Source organism: Acanthopagrus latus, chromosome 4 (assembly GCF_904848185.1).
Source record: "Acanthopagrus latus isolate v.2019 chromosome 4, fAcaLat1.1, whole genome shotgun sequence".
NCBI lineage: Eukaryota > Metazoa > Chordata > Actinopteri > Spariformes > Sparidae > Acanthopagrus > Acanthopagrus latus.
In genome coordinates this window covers 14,341,395-14,367,284 of record NC_051042.1, presented here as the reverse complement: position 1 = coordinate 14,367,284, position 25,890 = coordinate 14,341,395, and the positions used below count along the sequence as shown (strand labels likewise).

The 25,890-nt window shown below is 39.8% G+C and overlaps 1 protein-coding gene across 1 annotated transcript; it reads left to right on the top strand.

The window, feature by feature from the left end:
* The first annotated feature begins 7,285 nt into the window (after nucleotides 1-7,285).
* On the top strand, nucleotides 7,286-22,255 carry LOC119018193 (photoreceptor-specific nuclear receptor-like). Its single transcript, XM_037095684.1, has 11 exons — nucleotides 7,286-7,421; nucleotides 8,043-8,110; nucleotides 10,262-10,342; nucleotides 15,697-16,476; nucleotides 17,095-17,245; nucleotides 17,680-17,783; nucleotides 18,054-18,380; nucleotides 18,927-19,105; nucleotides 19,999-20,239; nucleotides 20,524-20,629; nucleotides 21,782-22,255. Exons 4-11 carry the CDS (start codon nucleotides 16,380-16,382, stop codon nucleotides 21,912-21,914), a joined length of 1,338 nt encoding a protein of 445 aa, XP_036951579.1. The 5' UTR covers nucleotides 7,286-7,421; nucleotides 8,043-8,110; nucleotides 10,262-10,342; nucleotides 15,697-16,379; the 3' UTR covers nucleotides 21,915-22,255.
* The last annotated feature ends 3,635 nt before the right edge of the window (nucleotides 22,256-25,890 follow it).

Below are 25,890 nucleotides of genomic sequence, written 5' to 3'. Positions count from 1 at the left end.
TTCTAGTTTTTAACATTAATTCATTGTGTGTGTTCTAGTGTCCTATGATGGTCTAAGTGCTTTTCCAGAGAGTTTAAATCTTTGGTGAAAAACAAAATATCTGTGAGTGAAACAGTCAGACAATGTGTAAATATAATCAGTCCTGTCAGAACATGTCAGCCACTCCAGTGCTGGGATGACAGTGTAGTTCTGGCAACTTTATTCACCTGTTGAATGGGATTAGACACTCAGGTATAGTATTTTATATTGCATTTCCACTATCTGCTACTATATGTTCCATTACATTTCACAACATGAGTTGGCCCCTGTCCCTTTTTACATCAAAAGTTTACATAAAAAAATCTGTCCACACAGGTGAAAACATTGGCGTGTCAGATTATAAATACAAAACAGAACTATTTCTTGAATGAGAACTCTGTGTTTTTTCTTCTTCCATCTCCCGTCAATCATCTCATGTCCCCTCAGATTTACCTTGTGAGTCTTTGGATGGACCAAAAGAATCATCAAACCCTGGCACCTCCACTGTACTAAAGTAAATAAATGAGTTGCACCAGCAATAACAAACATCGATGCATAACAATCTATAATGTCATTTTTCTGCAGAGTGAGAACTAAAGTATAATTTTGAATGCAGGAGTTAGTGATTAAAGGATCTGAATACCACAGTTCAGTGCACACAGTCAACAACCCAGTATTATCAAATATGAAATCATTAGTGCAGAAAAACAAATGACGTATTTTTTAGGATAGATAAATCCTGTAGTGTTAATCACAATCTCGGTTGTTTGTCATATTTATTGACAGTTTTTCTGCCAAACTGCAACATGTTGAAGTGATGTCACACAATCTGCAGCAGGTGTTTTCATTGTTTCTACAAAAATGATCTGTTTTGGAAATATTACGTCCAACGATCCCAGATACATATTATGTTATTTTAACAGTAGGGGGTCCTTTGTGCCACAGGGTTATTATGGACCAGGCTGCACCTTCAACACATGGCGCTGGTGCAATTTGTTTGCCAGTTCTTTGGGCCCAATGTCTGGTGAGAGCACACAAACAGTGGAAACCAACATTCAGATCATCCATTATGATGAATTTTTTTTTTTAAAAAATGCAATTTTCGGAAAGTTTGTCCAGTTTAGGTTGAAAATTAAAGTGAGGAAGAGTTTTTTTTCTTTGTGATTCATGAGATTTGAAGGAAAAATATTTGGCCACAACTACTTGATATTTTGTTTTTTTGTTTTTCAAAATGAAGTTACAAACTAAATTTAAATAATTCTTGATTTTACCATCAATATTTATATCAAGGCAGACAGTTTTTTTGTGGAATAGGATTGTCTCTAATGACACTTCTTGAAACTATATGAACCTAGAAACATTGGCTAAAACAGAATCCCATATCCTGACAAACAGATATAATAATCATGTTATAATAAGTAATTTTACACGTTTCTTTGCATGAATTTAAGAGTTAAAAACAACAAGGTAAGAGCAGTTGTTCAGGGAAAAGTCAAGATATATATACAGTATATATATTTTTTTCATCATATGTCAAATTTATTTCATTCCAGAATCCAAAAATTCAAAGCGATCATGTTGGGAGGATATATTTTGTGACTCATAGCTGGCATCCAGTCTGTTTAGCTAGCCTGCACCTTTAATGTGATCAGTCGTCTCAGTGGCAATCCCATCACCTGAGCCTGATCCCACACTTCCTGCTGTAGTCTGAGTCTTCAAAAAACACATTCCACCTACAGTCACCTGCTGCAGCTCCCCTGACTTTTTACACTCAGACTGTTAAAAAAAAAATCCTCTTGCTGTTGAATCTTCTATCTCTGTGTCTGTATCCGACTCACTCAGAGGAGCTGCAGATGGATCTGAAGGCTGTCACTGTATCTGTGGTCCCAGGGGGGGCGGCCCTGACCACTGGAGGGGGTGCCTTGTTACACTTGGCCCTTTGAGTCAGGGGTAGCCGGGACAATACTGCTGTTAACACTCCTGACGGGGACCTTTGGGTCCTCTGAAAGTTTAATGTGACTCTGCGAGCGACCTGCGCTCACTGAGGTCAGAGATGAGCGCGTCCCGGCGACGGTCCAAGGTTGCCCTGTGTTGGTGCATTGGAAACTAAATGCCAGCGGGGGGGCCAGTGGGTCCTGGGCTTGTTTTGTCCCCTGTGGCATGGATAATGAGGCATCTGTCTCCACCTGCCGCATGGAGAGATGAGGCTCACTGTCTCACTTAAAAAGAGCACAGGTTACCTATCTGATTTGTCCAAGGCAGGCCAGGGACATGATCTGAAGCAGAGGAGCCTCCGGCCTAAATGTTTTATACCCGGGCTTCTTTTTGTGCCGCACCACACGACGCTCCTTATCAGAGACACTTCGCCCAGTGTCTTGTTCAGTGCATCTTGAAAATTACCATCCAAATCAATCAAGTCAGCACGGCCAGAATTTAATTACTCTTCCCCAAGAAAGTGAGACTCTTCATTTAGAAACGTAAAGAAACATGACTGTGCATTTGTGCTGATTCCTGCTCTGAAATAATACAAACCTGACATGCATGTGACACCACACAACCCCCCTCACCGCCCCCCCCATCATCCTCTCCAGTGGACCTCGTGGAGCTCGTGGAGTTGGCCACGGGGACGAAAGGTGATCTTAGGGGGGTTTTGTCTTGGTGTAATCAGACAGCGACATCATCAATCATGAGAGGGTGAATTACAGCGGGTTACAATGGGAGATAAGATAATGAGTGGGGCCACAGCGACCTGGTGAGGGACAGCTCGAGTTCCTGTCCTGATTACATGGCAGCGGCCTGACTGGCTGCGAACCTGCCGAGGAAGCCGGCTGCACAAACTCAACATGGAAAAAAACAAAAACCTTTTTTGTAAAACAGTGTTCGAAGCATCTTGCAAGATGAAGAAGTTGGGGAAAACATGCTGACGTGCAGCTAATCTTGAAGCATTACTGCAAATAGACTTTTTTGTAGCGTGCTCAAATTGTCTTCAGCAGGCACTTGAGGAATGTCCTTAGCAACCAAACATTACCTGACTGCAGCTGCTTTAATTCATTTTGACCTGTATGATTGTATTTCCAGCTGATTTGGTTTGCCGATTGTGTTTTTACACAGTGTAATATCAGCTCCATTGTAAATGATTTCTCTGAGAATCTCAAGTAAAGGCTGAAAGACCGAGGTCAACGTGAAAACTGATGACATTCATGGGGCATTTTTTCCTTCAGTAGACATTAACCAGCAGAGAGGTGACAGGATGTGACGCGCAAGAGAAAAAACAGCATGTGAGAGAGAGACTGAAACCTTGCTCTAGAACATCTCTCCAACGTCACTATTTCCTAAATACCATATATTCATATACACTGAAGTATACACTGCTGTACCACCAGACTACAGTGCTGTGAAGCTGCTCCATAAAATAGACTCAAGGACTATTTTGTTTTTTAAACCCTGGTTTTAATACATTTACCTTGTACCTTGTAATTACCTTGATTGAAATCAAAATAGATCTGTTCTGTCGCATGAGAGATGGTCGCAGCAGAAACATGCAGCTGAAACACCTCCTATGTAGACAGTAGCGTTAAAGGGAATCCCTGTGGTTGTTTGCATAAAACAAGACAACAGACTTGAATAAATGGTAAAGATAAACAGATGTTGACATGGCTTGTGTAGATAGCTCTGCTGATTAAAGAAATGTTGGTGCTGGTAAAGGTCACAGGGACATTTCAGAGCAAGCAATGGCTAATTTACCAACATCACAGTCTATATTCAAATACACTTCATAAGTTATTGATACCAAATATGTGCTGATTGGGTGCAGGGGTGTCTTTCACACTGTTGTCGTAAACACCAGTAGTCATCAGTAGTCTGCAGGTGAGTGTCACGTGTTGTGGATGAACAGCGGGGTGTGTGGTGAATCACCAGACATCTTAATAGACACAATCTGCCCTCTCCTCTGTGTGTGTGTGCTGCCATGAAGCGTGCGGGGCTGTGTGTCAGCCGCCCTGAGCCCCATGACGATGACGCCCGGTCTTTCCAGCACGCTCCGGTCCACACTCTCACTCCCTGACATGTGCCGCTGCTCGCTAATCCTCCACTGACGCCTTCCCTGCCGCATCATACTCAACAACAGAACAATGAATGACCACTGCGCCGACCTCAGAGGGCAACCGGCTCCGGCTGCGTCAGACAGGATCTTCCTCTTTCCCTCTGTGTGGAAGGCCATGTTGGTTTCCTACACAGCTCAGTCAGCGCACAGACTTCGCTGAATGCTAGCCGACTGTCCTACAGCAAACCAGTGAACATAGGGGAGGTTTATCTGTAATGTAAATGCTGCCCCATGGAAATTAATTGTTTTCCTCTGGATTAAAACAGTTGGAGATTTGAAGGTTTGAAGATAATATGGTTCAAAAGAGCGGATGTGGATATCATTTTAATTATGGCTGAGCCGATTAGATAACAATACGATGCAAAGGCGGGAAAAAGTGTGCCAGGCGCGGCATCTGCTTGAATTAGTGGCTGTAAGCTCTGCATGCTATTAACATGACTCATATGAAGCAGCATCTGTTTTCTTCAGAGATAAATCTGACCATTATTGGTCACATTGGACAGTTTAGGGGCCACCATGCATGATGCAACCATGGTGTTATACGAACCAGTCTGAGATGTTAATACAGTCAATTAAATGCAAGTTTAGGTGGCGCTGAATTATCCGTCTGGGATCTACAGCATCTGGACTTCAGTTTGAAGTGGCAGTCTACATAATAACCTTATTTTTTCTGAAACTATTAACCCAAAATATATTCATATTGAGGAATTTGAAAGACACTCTCTTCTCATTTCGCAAAAGCAAGCTGAAATGTTTCTAGTCTATTTAATCCTTAGTATGTGATTAGGTGATTCCACTAGTTCAATAACATAAAACATTTAGAAACATTTTTGGAAGTAGATTTTTATTGAAAACGTGATATGGCTACGATCATTTGAAGAAACTTTGAACCAGGAATCAATGGTTGGAAAAATAATTTAATAATATTACTACATTTGCATCTTTGTCCATTTAGCAGATGCATGGACTGAAAGCAGCTCACATACTTCAGCTCAATTTTTCTGCGAATGTTTCATTTCATATCTATCAAAGAAACAACAACAACCAAAACAAAAGAAAATAAGCTGACATCACATAAAATTCTACATGAAGTGGCATATCTCAAATAAAGAGAAGATACTTGGTTAGCCAAGTAACAGTAATAATACACAGTGTTGAAGTACCTTTTACTGTAACAATAAGTTATGCATCCAAGAGTCCACTTAGGTAAAAGAACACAAGTAATAGCACTACAATGAAACATAATTAAAGTACAAAAAGCTAAGAAATGTTATAAAATGAAACATGGTCATTACTCCCTCAGATATTATAGTATGCAAATACGCAATTCTAAAAGAAATGTTGTCAAGAGCATCTTACAACTTTAATTTTTGAGGTCTAATAGTTTCTTTAACTTGTATATATATTGTGTATATATATTTCCTTTTCCTTGTATTTTTTTTAAATGTATATCTATATATTTTTTTAACCACCATCTATTTTTGTCTATTTTGTGTTTTTTGTTATAGACCTTTTTTGTTTTTTTTTGGCTTTTTCTGTTCAAGTGAAAACAAAGTACATTTTCTTGCTGGGGGGCCACTGCAATCAGGTAGTGACAAATACATTCATACATTCATCAAATACATTTAATGAAGTGAAAGTTTAAAGTAGTCCAACATAAAATGGGAAATACTGGGGGGGTCAAAGGTGTGTAGGGCCTTTCAAAGAAAAGTTGTGGTTAATTGTATCAATGAGCCAATCAATCAATCAATCAATCAATCAATCAATCAATCAATCAATCAATCAATCAATCAATCAATCAATCAATCAATTAAATTCAGTTCACTTCATTGAAGTGAACTAGATGAAAAAATGTTCAGTTATTTATATAACAACATGGACAAGAGCAGTTCATGTAAAAAAAACTTAAACAGGACGCTTGTTTTTACATGGAAATACAAAGTTAAAACAGCAAATTTAACAACTCTAAATCTGTCTAATGGTGTTTGGAAAGCATCTTTGACGAAGCTAGTTGAATGTTAGCTTGTAGGTTGTGCTACATTGGACTAAATGCACCAAGGCTGTTTTTCAGAATGCACAGATTCAACTGGTATCAAAAAGTGACCATCTCGTCTCCACTCAGTTTGTTGCTTTTACCTGCATTGAATGGCTCAAATGAAAGGACCAGAAGTAAAACCACAAAACTTTTCATGGAACAAAGGACAAAAACAAAAAAATGGCGAACCGAATAAGCTCAATACACTCAATATGGAGCTGCAAAGTTAGCTTAGAAAACAACAACAACAACATGGAAGTAGCGAAGAGGCTAGCCTGAAAAAAAAAAAACTAAAATTAAAATACAAACAACAATCATTTGTAGTTTTATGGAGTTTGGGTGCTCTTTGTCTGACTTTTTACCTTTGGACCGAGCTAGGCTGTTTTCCCCGTCTCCATTATTTCTGCTAAGCTAAGCTAACTGCCTCTTGGCTCCATCTTCATTCTTAAAGCACAAAGATGACATCCTCTCAGCTCTCAGCAAGACTTTATTTATTTTGATTAAAATTAACAGAAACATGGAAACATATCAGAATATGCAACGGTTTAATTAAAACAAACAAATTCAAGTCTAATTAATGACTACAATTTGAACGTGATTTTAAATAAAAGTTTCTGTTTCCCCCCAAAATTACAAAAACACATGTATAGTCATTATCCTATAGCAACAAATTTGAGCATGAAAGATCTTTCGTTTGGCTGATATTATTGGTCTGTATTTGCCGAGCACAAGTAAAACGGTGTGTATGCTGTCTGATAGCGCCAATATGAAAAATGTATTTTAGAGATTGTGATGCAGAAAAAGGTTTAATAGCCCCATTTAAGGGATTATCAGAAAAATATGTGTTTATATCAGCCAATATATTGACGTTAAAATTGTTTTAACTTCATATAGTGGTATGGGTATTGGCTCCAAAAGTTTCATGTTGGACATGTGGCATGTCTATAGTGCTTCTGAACAATATACAACTGATTATATGTGACTAAACGCAGACCCAGTGGTCAGCAGTGAAACAGTCTCAAAATTGGCCTTTAGTTTAATTTACTGGGTTGAACGAGCTTGCATACCTGATATTTACTCAGGCAATTGATTTCCTCACTCTGATTATTATTCGGATGGCAGATGGCGGGTCGGCGGTAATCCCAGCTGCCCATAGGCCTGACCCTACGCACTCCCACCCACCTCCTCCCAAACCAACACCCCCCTCGCCCCGAAAAATCTTAACGAACCCACTGAGCTGTGCGGCCAAAGAGCTGCTTTACACTGGTGAGTAATGGCTGTGTCAGCAGTCAGTAGATGAGCCAGAGGGTGAGGGAGGTGCGCGGTGAGGGGATGAGTGGGGTATTAGGGCCCCGTTAAGTGGGCTCCATTGTTGATGAAAGAATGTATTGTGAATGCTGCTCCCACTGTTACTGTACACTCCCAAAGAGAAGGTAACAAAGAGTTTTATGCTTTATATTTTCCAGTAAAATATGAACTTAGAAATGCAAATATTTATGTTTGCACTAGATTTCCTAATACAGTTAAGCAAATTAAATTTCAATTTGATCATTATTAAGTTTATCAGATGGTTATTTTTTGATCAGTTGACGCAAACATGTCAGAAATAATGACACATGCATATACTAGGTTACCACAACCTGGTGCCCATTGGTTGTTTTCACCCAAAAATATGGGAATTTTGTCCAGCCCCCCATGCCATGTCATAGGTGCTAGACTTTGTACAAACATATACATTTAGAAAGAACAACGCTCCTAAAAGTGCATCCCTACAGCCGTTTGTTAAAACAAAGCACTAAAACTGTATTGTTTCTCACAGAAATGTAACAATAGTCATTTCAGTTACCTCATTTATATAATCTTCTTGCTTCCTCTGTGTTTCCACAGGGGCGCTAATCTAAAGTCATCTGAACTAATCCCCAGCAGCAGCAGAAGAAGCAGCAGCAGTGGTCAAGGTAATTGAGGACTTTGACTGAAATACGACAGATATAATAATAAGGTTTTTTTTACTCAACTCATGCCAAAATGAGATCTAGACAGATGAGAAGTGGACGCAGAGTTAGCTGCTGAGGTGTTAACCTGGAATTTTTTAAAATCCTACTCTTTGACAACAGTTGACATTCAAAAGGATTATTTAAATCTTCTTAAACTGATTTATCGTTGAACAGCGCTGTGGACATAAATGTTGTCGAAGATATTATCATGAGAGTTTATCTGTCTTCACTGATTTGTTCATTTAACCTTTTTTACCCACAAAACCAATGAAGTGGTGTGCTCTGAAATGAGGAAATGAAAGAAAATCCAAAAATGTGATGCAGCCTTGTATCAGACACACACACACGCACGCACGCACACACACACACACACACACACACACACACACACACACACAAACACACACACACACACACACACACACACACACACACACACACGGGCTGTCATTGACGAGGGAATCAGAAGTGTCCACAGGATATAAAAACTCTTTGCTCATGAAGCCTTCATTTGCTCCACAAATATCTGCTTTATCAGTTAAATGTATGAAAGCCACAGGAGTCCGTGTTAACAATGACAATACACGTTTGTCTCCTCTGTGTATCCTCACTGCATTGTTGTAAACTATGGGGCTGTTTATCCCTGGCATTAACATGTGCCTTTGGTGATCCGATAAGACGGGGACAGCGGTTCACACCTGGCATCAGGATGATACTTGTGGTTGGAACACTTTCCCGCTCTCTCCGCAAACACACATGTGCATCACTGGAACACATTTTACACCGAGGAATGTCTAATTACAAATCACACATCACAAATTCAAGGACACACCTGGATATGTTACATCATGCTTGTCTTTAAGCCAAAGAACTTTGACAAGAGTTTTTGTTAGAGAGGAAAATGAGTCATATTTTCTTTTTTTCTTGAAAATACTTCAGGGTCGAGGATCCGCTTTCTGTGAAATAACTTTTCTACACATGCTCAAAACTCAAACTCAAACTTTCAATTTCAGTGTTTTTATGACACTGGAAAAGTGCCTTTACCGGAGCATAACAGGAAGTCAGGAGAAATTATAGAGCGTGATGGATGGGTCAACAAAACATCAGAAGAAACAGCTGTTTGTTTTAATGTCAATAATAGTTTATAATTGTTTTTGTTTTTTTCATTATTTTTAAAAATCATGAGCTCAATCAAACTTTGACCCGGATTTTATCTTTTTCCAGTGATTTGTAACCATTTTGGAAAGAAGTGACAAAAGTGTTGTCCTGCTGAATGGCTTCCATTATATCCACTTTTTTTAAATTACGGTCCTTGATAGTACAAGTGAAAGGGATGTAAACTGCAACTTGACTCGTGCGCAGCTCCCATAACAGTAATTCTAGTTTCTGTCCATTGTATGCCTTAAATGTAAACAGTGTTAATTAAAACAAAAAAAGAGAACAATGCCAGCAGCCGCAGCAGCAGCAGCAGTTGGCTGCTAAGTGTCTGTAGATCTCCAAAACAAACCGCGGGGCCCTGAGCTGCATCAAGAGGCTCAGCCGAGGTCCAATCTGACATTTATCTCTCAGGGCCGTTCTGCTGATGACAGCACGACTGTGCTTTAGGAAGCAGCTGTTTACTGTCAGAGATCTAGGTCAGGACAGAAAGAGCTGGACACACGGCTGGTCAGAGTCGTGCAGACAGTTTCCACACAGACTGAATCTCCAGTACATCTGTAAGGGCCCGTGAATGATTTGACAGGGCCCAGAGCTGGACAGGAGCCCTGAATGATGCTCAGATTTTTTTTTTTTTAAATTTCAAAGATGTTGAAATTAGTACTAGATAAGGATTTTTAGAGTATGACTACAATGGAGACAGAAAACAAATGATAAAAATATAGAACTGATCTCAATCAAACAGAAACTTTATTAATGTTGGTGGTCGAGTAAATGCCAGGGGAGCCGTGAATATGAATAAAAATTTGAAATAGAAATCGGGCCCATAGTTTCCAAAAACTATTGACAAATAAAAGATGTAGCTTTATTAGAAAAAAAAAACTCGTAATAAGGGAAATAGAGGAAACACTTCATAAATCACAGACAAATCCTTTTAAAATCTGTCTTTGTTGTCAGACACTCGTTGGTTGGAGATGAGTGATGTGGAAGATGAAGATCTGCTGCCAGAGCTTTCCACCTGACAGACCTGACTCACAGGTAAGAGGCTCAGCAGCCACAGTCAGATCCCAAAGGCAGCTTTATCACGCTGTTATATAATACACACACACACATTGATGCAGGGCTGATGTGAGGACGCAGCCACACTGCCGTCGTCAGCACTGGACAGATCAGATTTAACACCCCCCCCCATCTCCACCCTCCTCCTTGAGTTTCCTTCATGATCCATGGTAACACTCACCCCTTGTGTGTGTGTGTGTGTGTGTGTGTGTGTGTGTGTGTGTGTGTGTGTGTGTGTGTGCTGTTATCCTCTTTCATATGTGTGGCCGGTGAGGTTACTGAGTGTGAGGGCGGTGACATAATCAGGTGTGTTGTAATGTGTGAACAACATGTGTGATAAAAGAAGGCCTCTACTGAAACGTGGCCAAGATTTTATAACCGTCGGTCGACTGACCAGAAAACAGGATTTTCTGACATCTGAAAGAATAGAAGATTTAGTTTATGTCACATGTACTATCAAATAATTGGCAAATGAAATTATGATTTCATTCTGATGATATTTACAATACTCAGCTGCTGCACAATAAGAACAAGATTCTGGAGATTTAAAGAAGGAACTTTAAGGGATAAACTGTTCTTTGTTAAATTCAGTTTAATTGTCAAATTAAAATGCTTTCACAACAAAGCTTAAAATCCAGTCTGGGCCAGATACTTAAAAAAACAAAACAAAACTTTGGGAGCAGATCAGACTTGGCCCAATGATCAGTTGAGGAGATTTTGTTGTGTCTGGTATTTAAATTTGCACTATTAGATTTAACTAATGCGTTGTGTGTTGGTGGTTTATAGTGAGGACGTTTAAGTCAAAAAATCAACCTGAAAGCAACAAAATGTAACTTCTTAGGGAAGAGAGTTGATGCTTGAGTTTTATCCCTAGATCATCAAATTGCTTTGGGTTGGTCGCTGTGGTTGGATGACATCTTGTTGCTTGAAAGGAAAATGAAGAGACTGCAGCTTTGTCACATGCAGAACTGCTGCGGTGTTTTTAGACGTGTTTTTCGAACTCATGTGAAGCACAGACTGGAAATTAATGTTGTTACATAACTCGCCTCCTCTAATCATTCTTTGAATCCTAATATAAGGCTGCTCCCGTGCTAATCTATTTGTCTTGGCATAATCTATGGCCTGCTCGTGTAAGCAAGTCTTTACCTAAAACTCGATGGTGTCACAGTGTACTGCAGCTTATCATTATTATGTAAAGTGTCACAATGCTGCGATTGGTTCAGCCTGCAGGCTGCAGCCAGTCATCTCATCCACAGACTCATCTTCTAAACATAGAGAGCAGATCTGATCTGCAGCTCAACACAGTCACACTCCTACAGCAGGTGTTACTTTAATACAACACTGGCCTTATTAATGAGGGGAGCAGATACAGATTGTGTGCTCCTCTCAACGGTCTACATCTGTAGTCGGAGTATCTGCATGTTTGTGTTTCAGTTTTTATGTCTTTTATTGTTCCCTGGTGGAAGAAAACACTTTTGATTGTTGCTGGAAGTGATACAAATATAACCAAAAATTGTTTCCAGACATAAAGAAGTGTGATAAATTGGTCCATTGATCAAAGAACAAGTGACTCATTTTGTTTTTGTTAAGGTCAAGGAATATTATCAAGGATTTTCCCCTTGTGCATGATAGAGCCAGAAACATCTACATTCCAGTTTATACCAGAATTAAAGACACTTTTATAAAAAAGAACAGAAACATGATCGCACTAAGAAATGTTGAACATTACTGTGATTTGCACGAGGAAGAGCTGCAGAAACCCACTTTGTGAATGACCAATGTCTTTTTTTCCTAAAAATACCTGTGTTTAATAACTGAGGGTTTTACAAACCCTAACCTTGACCCTTTTTGCATATGTCAAATTATTTGAGTGGATAATAAAAGTGATTTCAATAAATAATAAAGCAATAATGCTATCACTCATGAGGTCCTTTTGCTCATAAGATATTAAAGAGGCACCACCAGCACATTATAAGTAAATTAATGCTGCATAATACATGAAGAGGAGATAAGCTGATTTGGTCTGAATAATAGACGGGTCTAAATGCAGTTTCTGGGGCCTTTTACCATCTGAGGAGAAGAACTTTTCATGAGTATAAATTAAATATATAAAGTCATAGTTTATTATCATAAGCATGGACTAAAAAACGATGAGATGTTTGTTTACAGTTAATGAAAACAAATAATTTCAGCAGTATAAAGTTAAGAAAGTTTTTATTTGATCAAATATGGTGATCTGATCTGAATTTGATGTGCGGCTGAGCTTGTGCACCCACTTCAGATGGAGTGCTTAGCTTAGCGGCTATACAGCAAAGATTTTGGCTTAAAACAGGGTGTAAATCAGTTTAGGCTTCTGGAGACTTGGATTACAAGCTGCATGGAGACATTTTATATTCATTTTTTTGCTGTTACTTTTTACATTTTAAAATAAGTCCCCATCTACCTTAATTGTTCAGGAGAATGCTGCAACACTGTTAATGTTTTGTAGACTCCAAACCTCTCCTGACTTTCCACCTGCATGGGGGTGGCTAGATGACGTCTAAATCTTCATGTGTGGGTGAACTGATCCTCAAAAGACTGCGTAAAATGACGTGTCCAAATCTCTGATCGATTGAGTAATTCAGCTGAATCCACGCAAAGAGCCTGCAGACCACTGATCTCAGAAAACTAATTAACTGTTAAATCTTACAAAGGTCAACAGTGTGTTGGCCAAGGGTGAAGAGAGTAGCCACCATATGGCTGAAGATGCCCACAAGGAGTGTGTCTTCACTGCTCTTTTAATCTTTTGAGCTAATTGTGTCTCTTCCCCCCTCTCGTCTTCTGGTGACTGCGGCTGGTGCCCAGGCAGACAAAATGTGGCCAAACTCTAATCTCCTTAAATGCTTTCCACTTAGTTTTTCCAATTATGGTCGGCCTTGTTATTGTGGAGCTCGAACGCGCTGACATGGACATTAATTTTGCTCTCCAAGCTAATTTTCTGCTTACAGTTTAGCAGCGATGACACGGTTCTGGCATTGAGGACGGTTGCTTTGATACCATACAGATATAGGTTACACAACATAACCAGCTGTCAACTCTGTGTTGAATTAAAGGTACACAAATCAATATTTTTGATACGATCACATGACTGTGTGTAATATGTTGCTCAGTCAGGATTGAGACAGATTTGAGACATATGGAGGTGTTGAGATTCCTGCTGTAGAAACCCATACAGCCACAAGAAACTTACCGTCCTCATGAAACAGAGGACAGAGTTTTATTTGCTTCTGCATTTTTATGTGTTTCCTGGAAAAACCATCAGGTAGGGAGGAAACTGTTGACGACATTGATTGGCATCTATAGGAGCCTACAGGGTTAGTGTTGAGTGTGAACTACGCCCGTCACCAGGCAGCTACATGTCAAATGAACCGACTGGGAGCTCTCACCGAACAAAGCTGAGTGATGGCTGAGAGGGCCTCGCAAAACACAGACGCACAGCACCACCAAAGACTGACGGCTGCACATGTGACGGCAGGTAGTACAGTACCAAGGTGGTTTTCTTTCAGTCCGGGGCCTATCGTTAGTCAACTAATAGGAGCGCTAACGTTAGCCGCATGGCTGAATGAGCAAGCAGCAACAGTCCAACAGCAGCTAAGCTCTGTAAACCACCTCAGTGCTGGATTGCCTGTCGTCAGAATGGCTGCAAATCTTGGAGTTTGTTTTGGCTGGAGCCCGGTTCTGTTCATCGGGTATTTCTGAAATCACAGAGGATCCAAGCAGAGCAGCTGGAGGAAATCACCAGGGAACATTGTCTCCATAAAATATGATCCAAATCAGTGAATAAAGTTTTAAATTCATGTTTTTGTGCAGTAATCAGTAAAACACTTTTGTGTCATTCTGACGTGAAATCTCAGTTGGGTGCCACTCGTTCAACTGAAGGTCAGTCGCTAAACTGAAGCTTAAACTGAAGCTTTTTGGCTTACAGCAAGAAGACATGACTGAATTTTGATATTAAAAAACAAAGAAATTGATTTTTTGTTATTTTTGTAGTACACCATGGAAGGGCTTTTTTTCATTTCAGCTCGACTCCAAGTCAAAAGAAAACATCAGAAACTGTCTTAATATTTAATAACATTAAATTCACTTTTTTTCCCCTTTTTTTTTGTTTAGTCAAAGATGTAGTTTATGTGAATAAAACTGTCAGCTGAGAAACCCGCTGCCCATCAGACAAAGTTAGTGACCAGCTGGTGGAAAAGTGTTTATCAGGAGTGGGGGAGAGAAAAAGCTCAAAGGAAAGTGACTGTGGCGACTCCAAATGAACATTAATGTTGCCTTATGAAGGGATAATACGTCAGATGTTGCAGTTTGAGCTTGTTCCTCGGTGAAAACTCAATTAGTGCAGCTTTAAAGTGCTCATATGTCCAATCCATGAACAGAGTCCTGGGCGCAGTCAATAACACGCATTAGAACAAACAGCAACCAGAAACACAAACAACAACGAGTCAGTGCAGATGCCAGCGCACAGATGTCAGAAACATGGCAGCTCGCGTCCTCTCCAGATTAAGATTCATTCACTTGAACCGCTCAACTGTGTGAAGACACAAATGATGAACATGAGCAGAGAGTTGATCATTAGATAATGACCGTCCTGTCATCAACGACAGGAACGTTGTTTGACTCTGACTTTCAGTTTTACATCCTCCACAACCCTTCTCCTCTTTGTTTTTCACAATCATGCTCAGAATGAGTATTTTTAAAGGCTCGTTTTTTTAGGCTTTTCTTGTCATAATCACAGCAATAATGTGTGAGGCTTGTCATTTTGCTCCAAATTGTTTTTTTTTTGATAAACAGCAAGTCAATTTCATTCAAAAATAATTACATGGCTGCATGTGTTGTAGTCCCTCCCTGAGTTCTGTCCGTAGGTCTGGGTCCGGTCAGGTCTGGTCCGTAGCAGCTAGCAGAGCCGCCGCCTATGTAAATGCCACATGTACGATGATTCTGTCTGCTTAATAATAAATGTGAGACCCTCGTGAATGGGCTAAATTAGTTCGGGCGAAAACATCAGCCTTTCAAAACTCTATTATTCCCCCTGTGACCTTTTTCTCCTGGCAGCCAGAGGGAAGCGGATGATCTCTAGTTTGTCAAAAAAAAAAGAGCTAAATGGGAGTTAATAGGCAGCTCTTCAGCAAACACTGGGAGTCATTATGAATGGGAGGCAATCACACAGATCAAATATACAGCAGGGGGAAATGGAGCTGGAATTTTGAGGCAAAAGGAAGGGAGGGGAAACACAAATTGAAGAGGCTGGTAAATATAATAATGTGCGCCTCATGTAATCATCCCTTTAAATGCAGATACCGAAGAGGAGTGCTGACTGATGGATGCCCTCGTGGACAGAGGAGACGCGAGAAGACAGAGCTGGATAGGAACTGGTCTAAAGTTACAACTCTTCTGCTAAAGAGCTGCAGTTTTAGAAGTCATCGCTGTTGTCTTTGTTTTTCTTCCTCTTTTTTTTTTGTTTGTGATGACGATCCGAGTCCGAGCAGCACCAATGTTCCGTCAATGTGACTGATTGATCCAGTAGATGAACAGTAAAGATTAAGAGGATGACAAATGAGCATGCTGCTTACACAGCGCGTGGGGCTAATCCTAACCCCTCCACCCCCCCGGGGCTCCCTTTTGAGGAGCTGCCACCGAGAAGTACCCACAGACAGTGACAGAGGGAGGACACACAACCTGTTGACTTGCAACAAGTGGGAGCTCGAGCTCATGACAGGACCCCAACCCATCTGCATCTCCACACAGTAGAGGATCTGCAGGGAACTCGACCTACCATCTGCCCACTGGGGACCACTGGAGGCCTGACAGTGACACACTTCTGTCCTTTCGTGAAAGGAACTTGAACTTTTTGTCTGTCATCCGTGGACAATATATCTTAAAATATTTAAAACTCCAGAGAAGAGGACTAACAATTTGAAAAACAAAGTTTGATCAATCTTCATTCATCACCACTCCGGGGGACATTTTTGTTCCAAATATGATGGAGGATCACCTGTCGAAGATCCCCATGATCATGTCGTCCGCTTCCCCCACTGAGTCCTCTGGGAGCGGCGGGACTGACGACAACAGAGGAGGTAAGAGTTTCACCTGGAGCGACAGGTGATGAAGCCTGAAAGATGGGATGCAAACTTGGTGTGTAGTCAAGAAACAAACTGTCAAGAAAAAACAGACTGATGGAGGCTTTCAGATGATAATCCTCTTGATTTCTGTGTCTGTTTGAGAATGCTTTTTTATCTATTCAAATATTTAACTCAAAAACCATCTGTATAATTTGATTTTAAGGTTCTTTACCTCCACACAAATATGTACCATAAATAGCTCCAATACAGATATACTTAATTGAAGTAAACCAAGGCCAAAATGAATATTTTTTTATGCAACTGTAGGCAATGCTATCTGAATTTATGTATAATTAATGGGTTTATTTGGATAAATATCATAATGCCTACATCATTTGTGTTAGTTGTTAATCTTCCTTCAGCCATTTATTGTTTTAATTTCATACTCATCCCCTAAATTAGATTTTCAGACGCAAACGGCTGTTGCAATATTGACTCTGGTGTTTTGTCAAACTGTTGAGCCGCATGCAGACTGAGTTGACAGTACAGATGGCAGGCACATGTGCGAAACAATACTAGACTTCATGAATGGCACTAACTGACCTGCCTTGTGTGACCGTGTTTGACTCACAGCCAAGAGTCCGGCCCCGGGGAAAGCTCTGAGCCCAGCTCTGGTCTGCAAAGTGTGCGGAGACACCAGCAGCGGGAAACACTACGGCATCTACGCCTGCAACGGCTGCAGTGGCTTCTTCAAACGCAGCGTGAGGAGGAGGCTCATTTACAGGCAAGAGAAAGCTGACATCCATCCCATTAAAGCCAGTTAGTTTACAAGGTGCATAATGGGAAATAAAGGCAAATTGAAAGTGTGAAGATTACAAAATGTTCTTTATATGTGGTTACTCCCAACAAAAAACCCACACACAGGAAATGATGGCCATGTTTTTTCTGCACAATATGTTTTCTTTGTCACGTGACAACGAAAGCATAGCCACCATGGGCAAAATTTTAAAGATCAGACACCGCTTGGGTTGAGGTCATATGATGCAATATTTTTATTGCATCATATGACCTCAAACACGCAGAAAGTAACAGGCCGCTTTGCATTTCAAATAAATATGTTCGAATTTCAGGCTCTTTTCCCACATTCTTAAATATGGTATTTGTTTTTGTCATTTTTGAGTGGACTTTCCCTTTAAAGTTTTGTCTGTGGGTTAACAGGTGCCAGGCCGGTACAGGCATGTGTCCAGTAGACAAAGCTCATCGCAACCAGTGCCAGGCGTGTCGGCTGATGAAGTGCTTGCAGGCAGGCATGAATAAAGATGGTAGGTGTCTATTAATACGTTTATTCGACATCAGATAATATGAGACTCATATATGGCTGCAACATTTAATCAATTATTTCAACTTTTAAGTTAATCGCAAAACTTTTGGGAGACAATTTATTGTTTTCAGTCATTTCTTAAAGAAAAAAAGTCTGAGATTCCAGCCTCATCAATGTGGAGACCACTGGATGACATTGTCTGGTGTCTTTGCTTGTCTGTGACAGTAGTAGAATTTCTTTTGGTTTCATCTTTTTCATCTCGTCACTGCAGCGGTGCAGAACGAACGTCAGCCTCGCAGCACAGCTCAGGTCCGTCTGGACTCCATTGACGTGGACCCTGAGAAGGAGCACCTGGCCACTACACGAGAGCCCACCTCCTCTTCCTCATTGTCTTCTTCCTCTTCCTCCTCCTCCTCCTCCTCCTCCTCCTCTTCCTCCTCCTCCACTGCGTCTGTCATCACATGGCCACACATCACCTCCTCCATGTCTATCACCTCCTCGGTCACCCCCCAGTGCTGCGTCAGTCCCCAGAACAACCACCGCTTCATGGCCAGCCTCATGACAGCCGAGACCTGTGCCAAGCTGGAGCCCGAGGACGGTGAGGAGGGTTTAATGTTTGAGAGCGAGGCTGCTGGCTGGAGATTACACTCGGATGAGATTAGACAGAGAGCTGCATCAGTTTGCTGTGCAATTTTACCAAATGTTTTATCAAAAACGTTTTCACATCCAAACCTGTGATAAAGTCTCCATATCGCCATTTACTGACATGGCCTGAGGTCACCATGAAGGCCGTTTCTAGGAAGAAATCAGTCATACATCAGTCATACAATCATTGATTAAGAAAGAATCAAAATATGAAATAATATACTAATTATAACCTGTGGTAAAAAAAGAAAAAGAAAAGATATTTCTATCAGTGGCCTTTTTGACAATGCTACTATTAAGCACTTAATCTTTATAATGTAGCAAGTGGGCACAGTCATGTGAATATGCTCAAAGATAGCTTGCTATCAAGTTAAAATGTTAGCATGCATAAACTGCATGAACCAGCTCCCAGGCCTGACGCTGGCAGCAGAACATACCGTTAAGTGTTTTCATCTGACCCCTGCGCCCTCAATCCTGACCTCATCTTTCTTTTTATCAGTTGACGAGAACATCGACGTGACCAGCAATGAGCCGGAGCCAGCGTCCTCAGAGTACCACATGGCTCTGTACCCGTCCAGCTCTGAAAATGTCTACGAGACCTCGGCGAGGCTGCTCTTCATGTCAGTGAAGTGGACCAAAAACCTGCCGGTGTTTTCCAACCTGCCCTTCAGAGACCAGGTGAGACATACAGCATACTCTCACAGAATATACTTGATATTTACTTCATATTTTGAATAACAACACAGGAGCAAAGGTTACATTTTGACTTTCAGATTCTATTAAACATTTTATATTATAACTTATTATAGTTTCAAAATAAGTCAATGTTCAAACTTCTAAGACTATGAAGTCCAATTCCCACCAGGAAAATAAGAAATATTTTTATTTACTTGTACAGAGCTGTAGGAAAAAAGAAAGTTATAGAGAGTGCTTGATTTGATTTTGGGTTTAGACTTTTGACAAAAAAAAAAATATATATATTTGTTTGAATAAAATAGTTTTTTTTAATGTTATAATTATGTTGTTATTTGATGACAAATATGTCATAAATGTTATCATTACTTTCTGCTAAGTTTTAGTCTTGTTTTTGGAGTGAAAATTGTATTGTACCGTACTGGTCAAAGAAACACAGATTGTATAGAGGATAAAAATGAAAAATAATCAAATATAAAAAAAAATAAGCTTGTGATAGTTGTATCATTATGTTGACTTTTAAGTAGATAGATATTCTTTTTTATTAATTGTAAAAACACAACTTTATGATATACTAAATCATTCAAATATATAAAAAAATAATAATGACAAAATAATGACAACTTTAAGTGAATTATATTGTGCGATAATAAGTCCTCATTTTTTGTTATTGCTTGTCTAACTATATCTGGGATTACTTTATATAACTATTTAACAAATAAAAATAAATATTATCATTCATTCGAAAGTTATTCTTTGGCACAAATGATCTTCTATATAATTTGTAACTTCTTTAATTGAACAGTGAAGCTGACAACAAAGCTCCAGTTGTTTCCGTCACAGTTTTCATTTTACGACTCTCGTTGGTCTCCCTGCAGGTGATCCTGCTGGAGGAGGCGTGGAGTGAGCTCTTCCTGCTCTGTGCCATCCAGTGGTCTCTGCCCCTGGACAGCTGCCCGCTGCTCTCTCTGCCCGACCTCTGCCCCGGCATGCAGGGCAAAACCAGCTACACCAGCCTGGACCTGCGCCTCCTGCAGGAAGTCTTCAGCCGCTTCAAGGCGCTCGCCGTAGATCCCACAGAATTCGCCTGCCTCAAGGCCATCGTGCTCTTCAAGCCAGGTGAGGCAACAGTCATTAAGGCTTCTGTAGGATTTTAAGAGCCTGAAAAACCTCAACTCTGGTAAATCAAGTAAATATAAAACAGAAAAAAAAATTAAACATACTCAGTTGAATGGAATATGTGGATTTTGTTACACATTTGGCAGATTTTAATTTTAGAAAATATTTCATTAATAACATTTGTTGCATGTATTCAAGTGCAATTATGCAGCGAGTGAGCTCATATTAAACAACTGTTTGTTTAAATTTATGTGACTCACGTTAGTGTTTCCTCTCCTCCACAGAGACTCGTGGTTTGAAAGATCCAGAACAAGGAGAGAACCTGCAGGATCAGTCTCAAGTGATGCTGGGACAGCACATCCGTTCACACTATCCCAATCAGCCGGCCAGGTAACATCCTGACTCATAACAGATGCCAAAATGATTTTGTGTTCTTGTTTTGGGTTTGTACCATGAGACAACTTACTCACAAAACATTACAAATTCATGTGTCTATCAGCATTTATCAAGTAATAAGTGAATGATGTATTTTGTCAAAGTTCTACCAAAAAGACAAACTCCCAGAGCTTTGGAGTTTATATTTTGGGATTCAGGGGCACTGCACTACACTTTTATGATGTAACAGAAAAAGCCAATTGCATAATCCCAGAACAGCACCTGACAGAAGAAAGATAATAAAGAAAATATAAGAATAAAAGGGCAAAATAGATTAATACTGAAAAATGAAAACAATTAGACTGTTAATTAACATTCAGGAAAATCACCAAACAACAAATAATCAGGCTGCAGAGCTGTAAACTTGACTGACTTAAAAAAAAAAATGGAGAGAAAAAAAAAAAAAAGATTTAAGGTTTGACCAGTTAAAATCACATGAAACAAGAAAACCAAAAGAAAATCTTTGAAAAAACTCACTTCCGAAAGAAGCAGTTATTAGTCCTGTGCATTGAAAGCTATTGGCCAAGCTGCTTCGACTTGCTTTGACCACTGACTGTATAAGGAGAGGGTCATGTGCCATGATGACTCCCCAACAGTGGTGGCAAAACATCTAAATCGCCCCCTGGTGGCTGGCTGCAGTGTAGGCATTAAAACCCCTCCATCTCCGTGTGAGCAGATGGGACATGAGCCAACCTAAAAACTCCAAGTACACTTTGAAAACATTTTTCTCAAAGATGGTGTCATTTTAGGTACAGTCATTCTTATCATGCTAATGTATGCAGCGGGTGAATTTGGCGGGTTCTCAAAATGACGTCACCAGCGCAAGATGACAGCGCTTCTTGTACAGTGAGAGAAAGTGGGCAGAAGTCAAGGGCTTTGCTTCAACTTGTGTAAAATTACTCGTAGTGTGACTCGGACTTTGCTCAAAAAACTTTATTATTATAGCTGTTTGTTTTAAACCGTGTTAAAGCGTGTCCTCGAGTTGAATCTTGACCTGAAATTCTTTTCTAAATGTTGAGATAGCAGCAATCTCTCTGCGCATGCTGTACTATTTCCTGTTTGCATGCAGAAGCTGACTTTGTTTCTGCGTCTTTTTTGTATTTTCAGGTTCGGAAAGCTGCTTCTTCTTCTACCCTCTCTGCGTTTCGTGAATTCAGAGCGGATCGAGCTGCTGTTCTTCCACAGGACCATCGGAAACACTCCCATGGAGAAACTGTTGTGTGACATGTTCAAAAACTGAAACCATCATGCAGTCGTCAATGTTCTCCAGGTTCGGAGAGGTGATATTTGACAGATATTTGCTTTGTACTTCTGTATACATATCAGAGATTCTGCTGTGCGTGTTATTTTTGTAAAAAGCCACTTTATTATTTGTTCTCATCTGTTCTCATCATCATGCTTGCTGTCTATTTGTATCATATTTAGACTTTTGTTTTGTGTCTGAGGTGATTTACAGTCACATTTCATCCTTCAGCATTTCATTATTTTTGTGTTTTTTTGTGACAGTGCAGATCTTTTATTGGTGATAGATGGACTGTATATCCCTGCTGTCATTAATGTGACTGTTTTATTCATGTTATCATGCCTTGATAAAGTAAAAACTGCTTGAAAATGGTTTCGACTCTGTTTCTGAGTTTCCCACTTCACAAGAGATAATGTTGCCTTCAGACTTTTGCTGAAAACTCACGATTGAAATGACCAAATGTGTAAAGAAAGGAAAAACAGTTTTCAGTTGTTAGAAACAGTTTTTTGCCCGTTTTGTTAGAAAGCCCTTTTCTCCTTTGTGATTATGTATTCCAATTACTGTTTGGAAGAAAAACATATTGACCTAAGGGCCTGTTAGAGGAGGCGTTCCTGTCTCTCTGTAATAATTCTGCCTGGAGAGGCTCTGTGGTCATCTTGTTAGGACATGGATGGATACAGTAAAAGATCAGGGTCAAACAAGAGCTTAACAAACTGAAGTTGTTTTTCTTTTTAAAAGTCGAATACTTCATACATTTCTTTGTTTCTGGTCTGAAAATTGGACCGAGTGGCTAAAGAGCTTTTCTATCCCATTTAATCAGTGATGTGTCAAACGATGATATGAAGATTGCTCTCGCAAGAGCTCTAACAGATAAACTTGAATTTCTAAAGGAAGAAAGGAGACTGGAGCGCACTGATATATTTACAGCATTTTACTGTGGCATCATAATGTTTCAACATGTCTTCATCACAGTCAGAGTGGACAAAGACACAAGGCAAATAGTTAGATCAGGTGTGCAGTTGTTATTATGTTATATGTTTTACAGGACTTCAAATCCGTTGGACAATGAATGCAAGGGTGGGCATTGCCTTAGTGCCATACCTCCACACACACCAAGTACTCTACAAGCTATAGTCATCTACAAGTGTGATGCAAATATTACAAATACTGTAACTGAATGTTTCATTTGTTGATTGTTGTCATTCAGATGCATGAATTTACTGTTTACATCTGTTTTCTTACAACAGTCCATACCTACGGCTTATCTAACGATGTGCAACATCAGAAATGGGTCATTAAAACCATGGTTAATGGTCAATTGCACTTTGGAAGGCACTGAGAGTTTAGCTGAAGGATTCTTGAATACATACTTTGTGAAATCTGACAGAGTATTTTCGCTTATTTTTTTGAATGAGAAATCTTATTATCTCAAAATTACCAAGTAGACTAATAATTGACTAATAAAGTTGCAAAACTTTTTAGCTTCTGAGGTCATTGGTTTCCTAACTTTTATCTAAAGGTGCATTATGTAGCTTGAGGTAGGACATTTTTATCAGATGAGAAAGATTTTCATTGACTCCATAACAAACTGACCTCAAATGAAACTCAATTTCATACTGTTTTACTTGGTTTATATTTGGCGGACCCTGCCACCTTTCTAGCTTCACAACGGTGTGTTTATTTAGTTATTAATTATTTAATTATTTAGTTTGTATCATTACCTCATTGATATTTTAAATATTAAAAATCTGAGCTTGATTTTTTTTTTCTTTCGAGAACTACATAGTGGCCCTTTAAGTCAACTTTGAATATTTACAGTGTTGGTACAGCTGAGATTTGAGCTACATCCTAGCATCAGCATGCTAACATGCTCTCAGTAACAATGCTAGCTGGTAAAATGTTTATCAAGCTCATGAAATACAGACAGAGCCTCCAGGTCTTAAAGGTCGCACTAATGCCAAAGTGCCTTAAACCTGTGTTCTTCCAAATGGCCAGCAGAGGGCAGCTCCCCTGGTTTAATGAAAAGACTTGATTGTATGTAAGCTTATGAGAAAATGATTCTGAATCAAATGAAAATTCTCACTTGACTTATTACACCAGTAAACAGTTTCCCAATAGGTTTAGGGACCTAAGCAACATTTTAAAATCTACAGTATGTGATTTTTTGTAAATTATGATCTCATTCATAGTGAAATAGACTGATAAACAGGATATAGGTGGTTAGTGACTAATTCGTACCATGGTGTGTCCTCGGGCTCTCGGTCAGATCAAATTAGAAAGTTAACTGAGTAAAAACTACGGTAAAAGAAAGAAACACTAACAAATGTACTGTCTTCTTTGGGATGCACTGACATCAGATCATTTTACAGCACAAAACAGGAAGTATGCAGCGTTCTGTAAGAGGAATAAAGACAAACATTTCTGCTGCTGATGATGAAAAATGACAATGACATGAACTCATTTAACACTTTATGGCTTCATTTGTTTACGGTAAATGTGTGAAATATTACCATTAACATGGCGCTTTATGTACAAAATATCCAGTCGAGACTTTCTTAAGACACCTGTAGAGTGACAGTATGAATGTATTCATTGGTATAAAGTGTTCTCTGCTTTGAAATGAGATGGTGGTTGCAGCTGAAGCGAGTGTTGGTACCTCAGCCAAATGTCAGTTTGATAAGAGATGTCACTCAGTATTACTTAACCTTCTGATTCAAACACACGGGAAACATCAGAGGAGCAGAGCTGGGCGCAGGTAGTGAACTCAGTAAACACAGATTTTAGTTTCATGAGCAGGTGCTGCAAATGAAATGGATGCAATAGAATTATAGATGTGAAAAAGAAAAGGAAAATTATCTCAAGATTAATAATGACTTTTAATTCAAGAGTCTGGTGAGGCGAGAGGGCAAGAGCCAGATGATTTGTTTTACACCACAGCACATCATTTGTGGCACTTTTGTGTTGAAATAGCGGCAGCTGAGCGTTGTGTGTCCCGTGCAAAGCCCTTAGACGCCCACACGGTCAGCAAATCCTGGGATCAGATCAGCTGGTCCTCCGCCGCCTCTGTCATATGAGTGAGCTCACAGACCCAGATTAAGAAACTTTGAACTCTCGAAGGGGATTCGTCTTATTTCACAAGGAAAGTGTGAAAAAAAAAGTCCAGTGGCTGAGAAACATATCTTTAAACGATTTGCACAAAATTAAAACAGGAGAAGATTTGAGTGGAACAATGAGTCCGTCTTCCTTCCTTGGTTGTTGGATCTGTGTTCATCCTCCCTTTGTTCTTGTAGCATGAAAATAAAACACAAGCTCGAGCAACTCCGAACTGAGGCTTTAACTCACGTGTCAAACGATCGTGTTCTCATTTTGGCCTTTCCTAAGCTCTGTTCGCACAAAGGTTTGCCCTGTTTAAATGTGAGATTGAGATTTTCATCTTATTATAAGATTAGACTCTTGAGTAACAGGCAGAGGGAGGCAGACAGGTTCACATTGCAGTGAGAAGCTGACGTTTCGAAGCTCAACAAAAAATCGAAGAAGAGGAGTTCTTTTGTTTCGTCTTGACATCAAATTGCATCAGACATCAAAACTGTAATGACACGAAGGAAATCAGTGGTATATTGTTTTTATTTATGGGTCGAGGGAAACATACATGCAGGCACAGTACAGACGTAACAGAGGTCGAATTTTAGTTGGAACAAATCCACCAAATCCTGCTTTGGCTTACTATTTCACACAAGGCTGCAAATAGTGATAATCTTCATGATTGATGTGCTGATTATTTGATGAGATTGAATTAACGGATGGTTTGGTTTGTAAAACATCAGAAAATGAGAGAGAGAGCTGCTGGCAGGATAGAGGCCCAAGTGACAGGGTTTAAAAGATTAACCGTCATATCAGAGAGAAACAGTATCACTTCTAGGAGCACCAGAGGTCACCTCAGGTCAGTTTCTTCCTCCACTTCACTTCTTATTGA

What these genes read in the sequence shown, in the direction of transcription:
- LOC119018193 (XM_037095684.1), top strand. Translation starts at nt 16,380, where the DNA reads ATGATGGAGGATCACCTGTCGAAGATCCCCATGATCATGTCGTCCGCT. An exon ending in CAAGCTGGAGCCCGAGGACG is followed by an intron (nt 18,381 to 18,926) that starts GTGAGGAGGGTT and finishes TCTTTTTATCAG; the next exon opens with TTGACGAGAACATCGACGTG. An exon ending in CATCGTGCTCTTCAAGCCAG is followed by an intron (nt 20,240 to 20,523) that starts GTGAGGCAACAG and finishes TCTCCTCCACAG; the next exon opens with AGACTCGTGGTTTGAAAGAT.